The sequence below is a fragment of the Schistocerca nitens genome, chromosome 2 (genome assembly GCF_023898315.1).
Source record: "Schistocerca nitens isolate TAMUIC-IGC-003100 chromosome 2, iqSchNite1.1, whole genome shotgun sequence".
NCBI classification, from domain to species: Eukaryota; Metazoa; Arthropoda; class Insecta; order Orthoptera; family Acrididae; genus Schistocerca; species Schistocerca nitens.
Genome location: NC_064615.1, coordinates 451,714,433 through 451,728,884, shown reverse-complemented (window position 1 = coordinate 451,728,884; position 14,452 = coordinate 451,714,433). Strand labels below are relative to the sequence as shown.

At 45.3% G+C, this 14,452-nt stretch overlaps 1 protein-coding gene across 1 annotated transcript in view; it reads right to left on the bottom strand.

Moving 5' to 3' along the window:
* LOC126236324 (ER membrane protein complex subunit 4) overlaps positions 1-14,452 on the bottom strand; it is a 60,861-nt gene that overhangs the window by 29,316 nt on the left and 17,093 nt on the right. The window contains exon 2 of the mRNA XM_049945540.1: positions 4,183-4,333. Within this exon, the coding sequence (XP_049801497.1) occupies positions 4,183-4,333 (151 nt within the window). The remainder of the gene's footprint in view (positions 1-4,182; positions 4,334-14,452) is intronic.

Below are 14,452 nucleotides of genomic sequence, written 5' to 3'. Positions count from 1 at the left end.
GTGTCTGTCATAGACATTTTACCATAGTAACACATTACAAGCCACTGACATGGATTTTAAGTGTCAAAGAGCCATTGTCAAGGTTACTAAACTGGATGTTCAAACTACAAGTATTCCCATGACATTGTGCATAAATCTAGAAAGCTCAATGCAAAAGCTGATGCATTATGTCGAATGTGGTCTGACGATGTAGAGGATGTAGGTGAAAATACAAGACACAAAAATGTGATTAAGGGAAACCAAAAACAGAAGAAAGAAAACTAGGAAATTATCCAGAGGAAAAGGCTGAAATTATGAAGGAAATAAACAATAATCTGTTAGGTGGATATCATGGAATGCATAGAACCTTAGACCTAATAAAGTATAATTTATAAGCAGTGGAAAGGTATGAAAAAGACCCAGAAGAATACATTACAAAGTGTGACAAATGGCAAATGTAATAGTTCATATGTAGCACGACAAATATGCCTCTATTAATTATAGACACAGTGATGAATGTAGTAGAGTAATGTAACATGGACACTGTAGGTCCATTAGATACTACAACTGGCAATTGATCCAGCTTGATATTCCTAGTTTTCAGTAATGGTGCCAATCAACAGCCAGGACTCCAATGTTCACGAGGATATGTAAATTATTAAAGATCCAGAATATCCAAACCACACCATTCGTCTCTCATAACCATCATCTGGTTTCTGTACAGATTGCAAACAGCCTTTCGCTCCCTGTATTTTACCCCCGTCACCTTCAGAATTTGAAAGAGTAATCCAGTCAACATTGTCAAAAGCTTTCTTTAAGTCTACAAATGCTATAAACATAGGTTTGTCTGTCCTTATCTCCTATGAGAAGTCATAGGGTCAGTCTTGCCTTGCGTGTTCCAACTTTTCTACGGAATCCAAACTGATCTTCCCCAAGGTCAGCTTCTACCAGTTTTTCCATTTGTCTGTAAAGAATTTGAATTAGTGTTTTGCAGACGTGACTTAAAACTGATGGTTCAATAATTTTCACATCTGTTAGCACCAGCTTTCTTTGGAATTGGAACTATTATATTATTCTTGAAGCCTGAGATAATTTCACCTGTGTCATACATCTTGCTCACAAGATGAAAGCTTTGCCTTATCTGGCTCTTCCAAGGCTATCAGTAGCTCTAATGGAATGTTGTCTACTCTCAGGGCCTTGTTTTGATTTATGTCTTTCAGTGCTTTGTCAAATTTTTCACGCAGTATCACATCTCCCTTCTCATCTTCCTCTACGTCCACTTCCCTTTCCATAATATTGCCCTCAAGTACATCTCCCTTTTACAGACCCTCTATATACTCCTTCCAACTTTCTGCTTTCCCTTCTTTGCTTGGGACTGGATTTCCATCTTGATAGTCATACAGGTGGTTCTCTTTTCTCCAAAGGTCTCTCTAATTTTTCCGTAGGCAGTATCTATTTTACCCCTAGTGATACACACTTCTACATCCTTACATTTGTCCTCTAGCCATTCCTGCTTAGCCATTTTGCACTTCCTGTTGATCTCATTTTTGAGACGTTTGTATTCTCTTTCGCCCACTTATTGCATTTTTATATTTTATCCCATCATCGATTAAATTCAATATCTCTTGTGTTGCCCAATGATTTCTAGTAGCCCTCTTCTTTTTACCTACGTGATCCTCTGCTGCCTTCACTATTTCATCTCTCAAAGCAACCCATTCTTCTTCTATTGTATTCCTTTCCCCTGTTCTTGTCAATCATTCCCTAATGCTTGCTTTGAAACCTACAACTTCTGGTTCTTTCCATTTATCCATGTCCCATCTCCTTAAATTCCTGCCTTTTTGCAGTTTCTTCAGTTTTAAACTGCAGTTCATAACGAATAAATTGTCGTCAGTCCACATCTGACCCTGGAAATGTCTTAGAATTTAAAATCTGGTTCCTAAATCTGTCTTACCATTATATAATCTACCCGAAACCTTCAGGTGTCTCTAGGTCTCTTCCACATATACAACCTTTTCCCATGATTCTTAAACCAAGTTTTAGCTATGATTAAATTATGTTCTGTGCAAAGTTCTACCAAGTGGCTTTATCTTCCATGCCTTTCCCTCAGTCCATATTCAGCTACTACTTTTCCTTCTCTTCCTTTTCTCATTATCGAATTCCAGTCCCCCGTGACTTAGATTTTTGGCTCCCTTAACTATTTGTGTAATTTCTTTTAGCTCATCACAAATTTCCTCACTTACCTCCTCATCTGGAGAACTAGTTGGCATATAAACTTGTACTGCTGTGATGGGTGTGGGCTTTGTGTATATCTTGGCTACAATAATGCATTCACTATGCCATTTGTAGTAGCTTATCCGCATTCCTTTTTTTTTTTTTACTCATTATTAAACCTACTTTTGCATTACTCCTACCTGATTTTGTATTTATAACTCTCTATTTACCGACTAGAAGTCCTGTTCTCCTGCCACCAAACTTCACGAATTCCCACTATATCTAACTTTAATCTCTCCATTTCCATTTTTAAATTTTCTAACCTACCTGGCTGATGATGGGATCTAACATTCCAAGCTCCGATGCGTAGTCCTATGGGTGTGAATTTTCGTCTGAATTATGTTACTTAAAAAAGTCAGAAAGCCATTTTAAAGCATCTGAATATTGTACCGTGTGCGACTGTAGGCAAGTATAATTCACGTTGCTTAACTTTGTTCTAACATATCAGCACATACTCTGTCAATTTCTACAATACAATTACAAGCAAATGTGGATTATTTAATACTGAGGAATTTAAGATATTCTGTTTCCTTTTTCTGCACTGATGGACTGATCTATAGTTAATTTCACTGCATTTATTCAGTGATATGGTCACCAGAAATGCCATATTTTAATTCTCCAGGTTACCATTTACACTAAGCAAAGCACAGTTTTCTGGACCAACTAACATCTCATGATGGTGGGGGAACAGACAGTTAAGAACAGAAAGTGTTATCTAATGAAATGAATTAAAGAAATAATGTATATAGTGAACATACATCTTACTCCATACATAAAAAAGAAATAAAATACGAAGCTGAACTTAGCAATGTGAATAGGGGGTTTGATTAATTTTAACTGATAAAACAACATGTACTTACTCATGAATTATGTATTATTCCTGTTGATTAGTTTTATTCAGAATTTTGATGTTGATACCTCTAACACTTAACAAGTATTTTACCAATGTACTTTAATAAGATTTATTAGAAAAAGTATCAGCAATACTGCCAACAATACTGTGTTGCTACAATAACTAGTTCTTTGCCGCACAGAATGCTGGCAAGAGGAGGAGGCATAAAGCTACAATTGTTGACTGACTTGGTGGTACGATGAAACGACGTTCCATGCTGACAAAACAGTCGTGGTCTACAGATCAACTGTTTCTTGAAAGTGCATTACAGAGACATTCTTCTGATTTGATTATGAAATGAGTTAATGGAGGCTGTTGTACCTCAATTACTCCAAGGCAGAAAAGGGATGCCACTTTGAATGTTAAATAATGTGCAGGTAGACAATGTGTTGCCACACTGTTAGATCAAATATTTTCGCAGTTGTTACAAAAATGATGACTTTCAACTTCTACTGACTATTATTATGAGGAAGTGACCAAGTTAACGATGGCAGCACTATATAAGCTATTTTCACACAGAATTTAAATTGGAAGAAATGCCTAATGTTATTGGTAATCATGAGCACATGAAGTTTTCTGGTTGTGCTAATCTGTGGCTCAGTATCTCTGCTATGTGGTGAATAGCAACTTTCCTTTTCATAATATTGGTAAATTTTATTGCATTTATCTATCTAACCCACTCCCACAATTTTTCACTTCCAACAATGACACCCACAAATTAAGTGCTCTAATACATATCTAATTATCCTATTCATTTTGCTGCCCCACATTAGAACGAAGTACAATTCAGTTTCAGTGATTTGCTAATTTACAGCATGGAAGTCACAATATATTACCTATTGCTCTCAGCATTTCATAATATTGAATTTGACACATGCTTCTGTTTCCTATTCACAGATTGTGATCATCTGTTCTTTGCTGAAATGAATGACTTCCCCTTCCTACTGATATTCCCAGTTTCATTCACCAATAAATGGGATCAGATGCATTGAACCACACATACAAAAATTAATTTCAATTCAATATGTAATGGCTTTTACCTGTTTCAGTGGTCCCAATGCAAGTTCCCATGATTTTTTAATTATGAGATGGTTCGGATCAGACTCCCTAGTGGCTTCAGTATAAACTTGTCCAGCTGAAGGATTATATCCAGGTGGTGAAGCAAGATCAGAACTTCTCTCTTGTTTGCTCCTGTAATCAATACATTGTTACAAGATTGCAGAATTACATTATTTGTATAATGAAGACAATTCTGTCTATGAAATTATTATATTTATAAAGTGTGTCAGTACTTGTCAAGTTGTGTCACTTACAATACAGCCAACTGACACAAAAATTATATTTGCCTCCTTCCTTATTAAAACGGGTAATGCTTGTTCTGTCTCCCTACCTCTTAAACATTCAACTATTTTCCCTTTTCCACCCTGACAAAGGAACATCTGGGTCCAATGGAACACACACAACTAACAAACATTCTGTTCCATCCAATACATTTAGTAACATCCCATGGATACACAAATATGTTTGCATGACCCAAATAATGTCTTTATTTAGAGGTAACAAAGAAAGAAACACACAACACAGTGCTACAATGTCCTGCCAGTGTACCCGAACTGGGGCAATGGACATGCCAGGTGGAGCATATGAGAGGCTATGTTGTCCCAGTGCTGTGCCCTGACATGGATGACAGGATGTGTCAATTGGAGTAGATTGGGATAAGCAACAAGAAGAGGAACGGTGAGAGGTGAGGTGAGGAAGAGGAGGAGCGCAGTAACAGGAGAGGATAAAAATATGGCAACCGAAGGATTCACTCTGCTGTAGGCAATGGAAGTTTGTGTGTAGTATACAATGAAACATGAAGATGGGGTTAAAATGGTGCAGGGGTGCTAGCAGGATAGAAAAAATGGGAAGGGGGACAAAGGAGGGAACAGTGTGTGTGTGTATTTCACTAGACAAACTAAACTGAAGTCTAGTGGTAAGCAGCTGTCGGAGATGGAAGGAAAGCATAAAAATATGGAGGGTGCTGAATGACAAGGAATATAGGGGAGATTTAACCCAAGGGATTTGAAAGACGCGTTGTAAAATATTAAGATAAAGCCGATCTTGGGGAAGGACCTCTATGGCATGTGTTATCGTGCAGCCAGTGAAGTTGAGCACTGATCAATGGCATGCTCCAGTACTGAGTGGTGAGCTTTGTTCTTGGTCAAAGTTTGGTGGTGACCATTCATTCATTTCTTTTTTTAGGGCGCAAAACTGCTATGGTCATTAGCACCCGGTCCGTGACTTAGGAAACAGTAAAAAACCGAAAATGGAAATCAGCAGCAATGGGAACGAAACTCAAAAAATTGGAGAAACTTAAAGCAGAAGGAAAGCTTAAAAATCCACTACAGAAAGGGGTTGGTTGTCCCCAAAAAAAGCTTCAAATGACTCACGTCATCTCACTGGCACTAATAAACTCTAGAACGCGATCAGCCGATTGCGTGTCATCTGCTAAAATGGACGATAGATCAGGCGACAGCTGTAGACGGGCGCGTAACGGAGTAAAATAGGCGCACTCAATTAAAAGGTGTCTTACCGTCCACAGCTGAGAGCAGTGGGGACAGAGTGGGGGAGGATCGCCGCTTAAAAGATGTCGATGGCTAAAAAGACAGTGCCCTATCTGGAGTCTAGTTAAAATTACCTCCTCCCGACGACGCGTTCGGGAGGAAGAGGTCCAAGCACAGGGAAGAGCTTTCACGTCCCGCAATTTATTATGGGGAAGTGTCGACCAATGTGGGTACCATAAAAGAACAACACGACGACATAAAACGCTCCGTAGATCGGAGAAGGGAATCGATTGAACAGCTGGCCGAAGAAGAGAGACTGCAGCGTTGGCCGCTATATCTACCGCCTCATTTCCACAGATACCAACGTGTCCTGGGAGCCAGAGGAACGCCACCGAGACGCCCCCCAGGTGGAGCAAGCGCAGACAGTCCTGAATCTGGTGGACCAGAGGGTGGAAAGGGTAGAGAGCTTGGAGACTGAGGAGAGAGCTGAGAGAATCTGAGCAGATAACGTACTGTATCCGCTGATGGCGGCGAATGTATTGGACAGCCTGGAGAACAGCGTAGAGCTCTGCAGTATACAGCGAACACTGGTCGGGAAGCCGAAAGTGATTTGGGGTGTCGCCAACAATATAGGCACTCCCTAAACCTAACGATGTTTCCGAGCCATCAGTGTAAATAAATGTGGCTTCCTTCATTTGTGCACATACAGCAGCAAATACCCGACAATAAACAAGTGAAGGGGTACCATCCTTGGGAAATCGACAAAGGTCACGGAGCAGGCAGATCCGGGGACGGAGCCCAGGCGGTGCTGTACCCCAAGTTGTCAAGAAGGTTTTAGGAAAGCGGAAGGAAAGAGAATGGAGCAGTTGACGGAAGCGGACTCCCGGTGGTAGTAGGGAGGAGGGGCAGCCTGCATACCCTACATCGAAGGAGGCGTCGAAAAAAATGTCATGGGCTGGATTAGCAGGCATGGAAGACAGATGGCTAGTATAACGACTCAGAAGGCCCGCTCACCGATTGGACAGCGGATGTTCAGCAGTCTCAGCATAAAGGCTTTCCACAGGGCTGGCGTAAAAAGCTCCAGACACTAAACGTAATCCACGGTGGTGGATAGAGTCGAGACGCCGAAGAATAGACGGCCGAGCAGAGGAGTAGACTATGCTTCCATAGTCCAATTTTGAGCGCACTAAGGCGCGATAGAGGAGGAGAAGGACCACTCGGTCCGCTCCCCAGGCGGTACCATTCAGGACACAGAGGGTGTTGATGGATCGCAGACAGCGAGCCGAAAGATAGGGAACATGGGAGGACCAGCACAGTTTTCTGTCAAACGTAAGACCCAAGATTTTAGCGACGTCTGAAAACGGAAGGTTGACAGGTCCTAGATGTAAGGAAGGTGGAAGAAACTCCTTACGTCTCCAAAAATTAACATAAACGGTCTTACTGGGAGAAAAACGGAAGCCAGTTTCGATGCTACGAGAGTGGAGGCGATCGAGACATCCTTGAAGACGTCGTTCAAGAAGGCTGGTCCGTTGAGAGCTGTAGTAGATCGCAAAATCATCCACAAAGAGGGAGCCCAAGACATCAGGAAGGAGACAATCCATAATTGGAGTTATGGCAATGGCAAACAGTACAACACTCCGCACGGAGCCCTGGGGTACCCCGTTTTCTTGGGAGAAAGTATGGGAGAGAGTAGCGTTCACCCGCACCCTAAATGTGCGCTCTGCCATAAATTCGTGAAGAAAAAGGGGCAGCCGACCTCGAAAGCCCCAAGAGAACAGTGTGCGGAGGATGCCTGTCCTCCAACAGGTATCGTATGCTCTCTCCAGATCAAAAAATATTGCTACTGTTCGGCGTTTCCGGAGAAAATTGTTCATGATCTAAGTGGAGAGAGCAACAAGATGGTCAACTGCAGAACGATGCTTTCGGAAACCGCATTGGGCAGGTGTTAAAAGACTGCGGGACTCCAGCCACCAAGCTAAACGGCAATTTGCCACACGCTCCAAAACCTTACATACACTACTCGTGAGAGAAATGGGGCGATAGCTAGAGGGGAGATGTTTGTCCTTTCCAGGTTTCGAAACAGGAACGACGATAGCTTCCCGCCATCGTCTGGGAAAAGTACTGTCGGTCCAAATTCGATTATACAGGCGAAGGAGGTAACGCAGACTATGGGTTGATAAATGCAGCAACATTTGGATGTGGATACCATCCGGTCCTGGGGCGGAGGAGCGAGAAGAAGAGTGCATGTTGGAGTTCCCACATGGAGAAAACAGTATTATAGCTTTCGTGATTTTGAGAGAGGAAAGCAAGAGGTTGCACTTCCGCTGCACGTTTCTTCGGGAGAAACGCTGGCAGGTAATTTGAAGAGCTCGAAATCTCAGCAAAGTGCTGACCCAATGAGTTAGAAATTGCGACGGGGTCCACTAATGTATCATGCGCGACAGTGAGCCCAGAGACCGGGGAGAAACTAGGCGCGCCTGAGAACCGTCGAAGCCGACTCCAAACTTCCGAGAAGGGAGTGAAGGTGTTAAATGAGCTAATAAAGAATTTCCAGCTTGCCTTCTTGCTATCGCGGATGATGTGACGGCATCGCGCACGAAACTGCTTATAGCGGATACAGTTGGCCAAAGTAGGATGGTGGCGGAAAACACGAAGAGCACATCGCCGCTCACATATTGCGTCACGGCATGCCTCGTTCCACCAAGGAACTGGGGGGGGCACCGGTGCAATTCGGAGGTGCATGGTATTGAACGTTCCGCAGCTGTAAGAATAACGTCTGTAATATGTGTGACCTCATCGTCGACGCTGGGGAAGTGACGGTTATCGAATGTCGCTAGAGACGAAAAAAGTGTCCAATCGGCTTGGGCAAACTTCCAGTGTCGCGGGCGCATATATGGCAGTTGAGGTTGCAATTTAAGGACACATGGAAAGTGGTCACTCAAGTGTATCTTCAAGGGCGAACCATTCGAAGCGCCGAGCTAGCGGAACAGTACCGACCGAAAGGTCCAAATGAGATAAATTTGTCGTGGAGGCAGACCAAAATGTAGCGACCCCAGTGTTGAGGCAAACTAGATCCGCTTGGTGGAAGACGTCTAGCAATAGTGAGCCACGTGGACAAGGATGTGGAGATCCCCAAAGCGGGTGGTGGGCATTGAAGTCCCCAACCAGCAAATAGGGGGGTGGAAGCTGACCAAGAAGATGAAGGAGATCAGCTCGTGCCATTGGTGTGGACGATGGAATGTATACAGTACAAAGAGAAAAGTTATATCCAGAAAGGGAAAGACGGACAGCGACAGCTTGGAAGGAAGTGTTTAACGGGATTGGGTGATAATGGAGAGTGTCATGGAGAAGAATCACGAGTCCTCCATGGGTTGGAGTGCCTTCAACAGAGGGGAGATCAAATCGGACGGACTGAAAATGGGTGAGAACAAAGCGGTCACGGGGACGCAACTTTGTTTCCTGAAGACAGAAGACGACCGGCGAGTAGGATCGTAAGAGGATCGACTATTCATCCCAATTGGCTCGAATGCCGCAGATATTCCAGTGGATAATGGACATATGGTGAACAGAAAATGGAGGAATGTGACCAAGGTTCCTGTCAACTCAACGACTGCTCAGAGCTTGCGACCGACAGCATGGAATGGCATTCAGCCAAAGGCAGAAGATCCTGATCCATAGGTTGTTCAGGAGCAGATCCTGCCACCAGCGATTGGCCGGTTGATCGGCCGCCAGCAGTGCGCCTCGGCGACACAGAAGATAGCCGAGGGCGATTTCCGCCAGGTGGTGCTGTAGATGAGACACGCCTTGGCAGAGGAGGAGATGAACTGGGTTTCTTTGTAGCCTTCTTGGAAACATGTTTAGATGAAGGAGGAACCGATGATTGTGAAGTTGGGGTACATACAAAATCTTCACGAGTATGCTATTTTTTCGAAGTCTTGGTGTCTGACTTTTGGGCTCGAGATTTAGCAGAACCCGATTAAGGGTGAGCCAGAGAGTGGGCTGGCGAAAGTGGTGAGGTTGAACGGGTGATCTTTGCGCTGGCCGATCTGACGACCTTGGCACTAAAGGTGAGGTCGCAAGTCTGTGTGGCCGCCTCCTCTGTTGGCCAAGGAGAAGCAAGGACAGTGCTGTATTTTCCTGTCTGAGGCACAGTGGGCTGTCGACTGGCGAATAATTTTCGAGCAGCAAAGGTCGACACCTTTTCCTTCACTCTGATTTCCTGGATGTGCTTTTCGTCTTTAAAAACGAGGCAATCTCGAGAGGAAGCAGCGGGGTCACCCATACAGTTGATGCAGCGAGGGGATGGAGGTGGACAAGCACCCTCATGGGCATCCTTGCCACACGTAACACATTTGGCCAGATTGGAACAGGACTGGCTGGTGTGATTGAACCGCTGACACCGATAGCAACGCGTAGGGTTTGGGACGTAAGGGTGAACGGAAATTATCTCATAGCCTGCTTTGATTTTCGATGGCAGTTGAACTTTGTCAAATGTCAAGAAGACAGTGAGGGTTGGAATGATGTTCGTGTCAACCCTTTTCATAACTCTATGAACAGCCGTTATGCCCTGGTCAGACAGGTAGTGCTGAATTTCTTCGTCAGACAATCCATCAAGGGAGTGTGTATAAATGACTCAATGTGAGGAATTTAAAGTGTGGTGCGCTTCAACCCGGGCAGAGAAGGTGTGGAGCAGTGAAGTACGCAGCAGTTTTTGTGCCTGGATGGCACTGACTGTTTCCAACAACAGGGTGCCATTCCGTAATCTGGAACAAGACTTTACAGGACCTGCAATTGCGTCGACACCTTTCTGAATAATGAAAGGGTTGACCATGGAGAAGTCGTGACCTTCGTCAGACCGAGAAACAACAAGGAACTGTGGCAACGATGGAAGACTGTCTGTGGCTGAGGCTCAGTGAACTTACGCTTGTGAGCAGACATAGTGGAAGGTGAGGAAAACATTGCGGAAGAATCCCCCATGATTACCGGCGTCTCCGATGGCACGCTCCTCCCTTGTGGGGGCCCTCTCTGAGGGCACTCCCGCCTTAGGTGATTGTTCACACCTCAGGTCACACCTCCCGACAAACGGACGGAGGGACCAATCGGCACTTTCGGAAGGTATCAGCTTGGGTAATCACCCCTCCCTGGGCCTGGCCGTTACCAGGGGGTACGTGCGTGTCCTACCTGTCTACCCGGGGCGGGGAATTACGCGTTACCCCGTCACCGGCTACGCACAAAAATGCGTGGGTCGGCCTTCAGACACGCACAGGGAGGAAGAAAGAGAAAGGGAAAAACAAAGAAAGGGAAAGTAAAGAGGAGAGGTATCAAACGCCGCAGCGGAGAAAAGGGTAAAGAGAAGAGGTAAGGAAAAGAGAAGGACGAAGGAAGGATAAAGACATACAAGCAGAGAAGGCTAAGAATGCGTTACATTTACGAGCGTCCGTCTCCGGACGTAGGCACAAACCATACTCCCAGAGGGGGAGAAAGGGAAGGGAAGAACCAGAGGTGAGGGGAGGGGCGAGCGTGATGGGGGATAGGGAAGGATGCGGAAAAGGAAGGTATGCAGCCCGGAAAGGAAGGAGGGCCACATTAGCTCGGGGTCCCGTGCTCGCTACGCATGTATCCACAGAAGAGTTGTGGACCCCCTGGGGTTTTTTTTTATTCATTTTTGGTGAACAGCTAGTTAGAAGGCTGTCAGAAGTCATTTGGTATGTCTCCGTTTACATGGGGAGTATGATATTCTGCTGAAATTAATGGAACAGGACGTGTGTGTGTGTGTGTGTGTGTGTGTGTGTGTGTGTAAGCTCTTTCGCAAAGTACAACTTACGTTGCAAGGGTTGGATGTAGGTATTGCCCTCAACCAGTATCAACCACGATTTTGCACACACTGACCAGGCAGCAGAATATCACTTTAGTGGTAGAGGCTACTAGCCATCTTTGAAGGCCTTAGACACTATCGGCACTCTCGGCAACGGATTGCTTGTCACTGTGGAAGGGCTGTCCATGCCTGGCAAAACCGTACGAGATACTTTTTTGTGTGGAAGGGAAGGCAGCTATTGATGTTGAGGTACTATTGTTTGATGGTAACTTTCACATGGATGGAAGTTTTAGTTGGTTGGTTTAAAAGAGGGGGGGAATGGATCAAACTACGAGGCCATCGGTCCCTTGTTCTGAAGGAAACAATTCCACAAGGGTGAGAATAAGTCAATGAGACAACACAAAACAGAATGAAAGGAAAATCCACAGCAACAACTGAAGGGCAATAAGCACCAAAGCGGACAAGAAAACCACAAAGACGCAAGAAACAGGTAGAAGAGGTTAAAACAAGAAAGCAGGTTACCATAGCTGGCTGACTATGAGGATAAGAAGGAAAAGCCAGCCACTCTGCAACACATTAAAATCCCAACCCTGAAAGTACTAGGGTGGAGGACACACAGGGACAAACGACATGTGCTAAAACTTAGAGCAAATGATAAAACCCACCCTCATTAATAAAACATAAAACTAAAGCTGGTGTTGAGGCATTGTCACCCAACACCGAAGGTAGGGTGCTGGGAAGGTTAAAAGTCCGCCGCCGAGTGGTTAAAAGTGGGGAGTCAAGCAAGAGATGGACGACCATCATTTGTGAGCTACAGCGACACCGAGGTGGGTCCTCGTAATGGAGGAGGTAACCATGCGTCAGCCACGTATGGCCAATGCGGACCCGAAAGAGAACCACTGAGTCCCTGCAAGACGCGCACACGAAGGTCTTCCACACATTTGTAGTTTCCTTAATGGCACACAGCTTGTTGTACATACCAAGATTATGCCATTCCGTCTCCCAAAGCCTCAAAACCTTGCAACGTAATTCTGAACGCAGGTCAGTTTCAGAGAAGCCGACCTCCGTAAGCAGTTTCTGCGTAGCCTGTTTGGCCAACCTGTTGGCAAGTTCGTTGCATGGGATTCCGACGTGATCTGGGGTCCAGACAAACACCACTAAATGACTGGACCGTTCCAGGGCACAGATGGACTCCTGGATGGTTGCTACCAAAGGATGATGAGGCTAGCACTGGTCGATAGCTTGTAGGCTGCTCAAGAGTCGGTACACAGGAGAAATGACTCACTGGGCATGAGCGGATGTGCTTAAGAGCATGAGATATGGCCGCCAGCTCTGCAGTGAAAGCACTGCAGCCATCTGGCAAGGAGTGCTGTTCAATATGTTGTCCTTGAACATACATAAAGCCTACATGACCATCAGCCATTGAGCTGTAGGTGTAAACCACTTCATGGACCCAGTATACGTCAAGAATCGAGAGAAAGTGACAGCGGAGAGTCGCAGGGTTAACTGAGACCTTAGAGCCATGTGAAAGGTCCAGGCAAAGCCGCAGCTTAGTTGTACACCATGAAGCTGTTCGTGAATGAACCTCAAGTATAGGTGGTAAAGGCAAGGACTCCAGTTTGGAGAGAAGGGATCGCACACGAACTGCAATTGGAAGCCCTGAGCTGGGCCACTGATGTGGGAGATGAAATGTCGTGGGTGGCAAAAAGAGACAGTAATTCAGATGCGCAGGAGAACTACGAACATGTGCAACACAACTGGAGAGCAACTGCACATGCCTAACCCACAATGGAGGGCCTCCGGCCTCCACCAGGATGATGGTCATTGGACTAGTCCTAAAAGCTCCTGTCGCTAGGTGAACACCACAGAGGTGCACTGGGTCGAGTAAACATAATGCTGAGGGCATCGCTGAACCATAAACCAGACTCCCATAGTCAAGGTGGGATTGAACAAGGGCTCTTTAGAGCTGCAGCAGCATAGAGCAATCTGCACCCCAGATGGTGTTGCTCAGGCAGCGGGGGGCACTGAGGTGCTGCCAGCACTTCCACGTAAGCTGACGAAGGTGAGGTAGTCAAGTCAATCTTGCGTCGAAAGCCAGTCCTAAGATTCAATATGTCTCCACTACAGTGAGTGGATCGTCATTAAGTTAAAGTTCTGGTTCCGGATGAATGGTACTATGCTGACAGAAGTGCATAACACATGACTTTGCGGACGAAAACTGGAAACCGTGGTCTAGAGCCCATGACTGCGCCTTGTGGATGGCTCCCTGTAGGCACCGCTCAGCAACACCAATACTGGTGGAGCAGTACAAAATGCAGACGTTGTCTGCATACAAAGAACGTGAGTCTGACGGCCCGACAGCTGCTGCTAGACCATTAATGGCCACTAAAAATAGAGATATACTCAATACGGAGCGCTGCAGGACCCCACTCTCCTGGATATGGGGTGAACTATGGGAGGCACCTACTTGGACATGGGAAGTACGAAGCAAGAGGAAATTTTGGATAAAAATCAGGAGCAGGCCTCCGAGACCCCACTCATAAATGTGGCAAGGATATGATGTCGCCAGGTCATGTCATACGCTTTTCGTAAATAAAAAAAAAGACGGCAACAAGATGTTGGCGTCTGGAAAAGGCTGTTCAGATGACACACTCGAGAGACATGATATTATCAGTGGTACAGCAGCCATGGCGGAAACCACCCTGAGATGGAGCCAGTAGGCCACGTGGCTCCAGGACCCAACCCAACCTCCAACATACCATACGTTCCAGCAGCTTACAAAGAATGTTGGTGAGGCTGATGGGTCGATAGCTATCCACATCAAGCAGGTTTTTACCGGGTTTAAGCACCGGAATGATGGTGCTCTCCTGCCATTGCAATTGCACCAGATACAGTTGAAGATGATGAGATATCACTTGTAGTCAAATAAAAGATGTTTAATCAACTGAC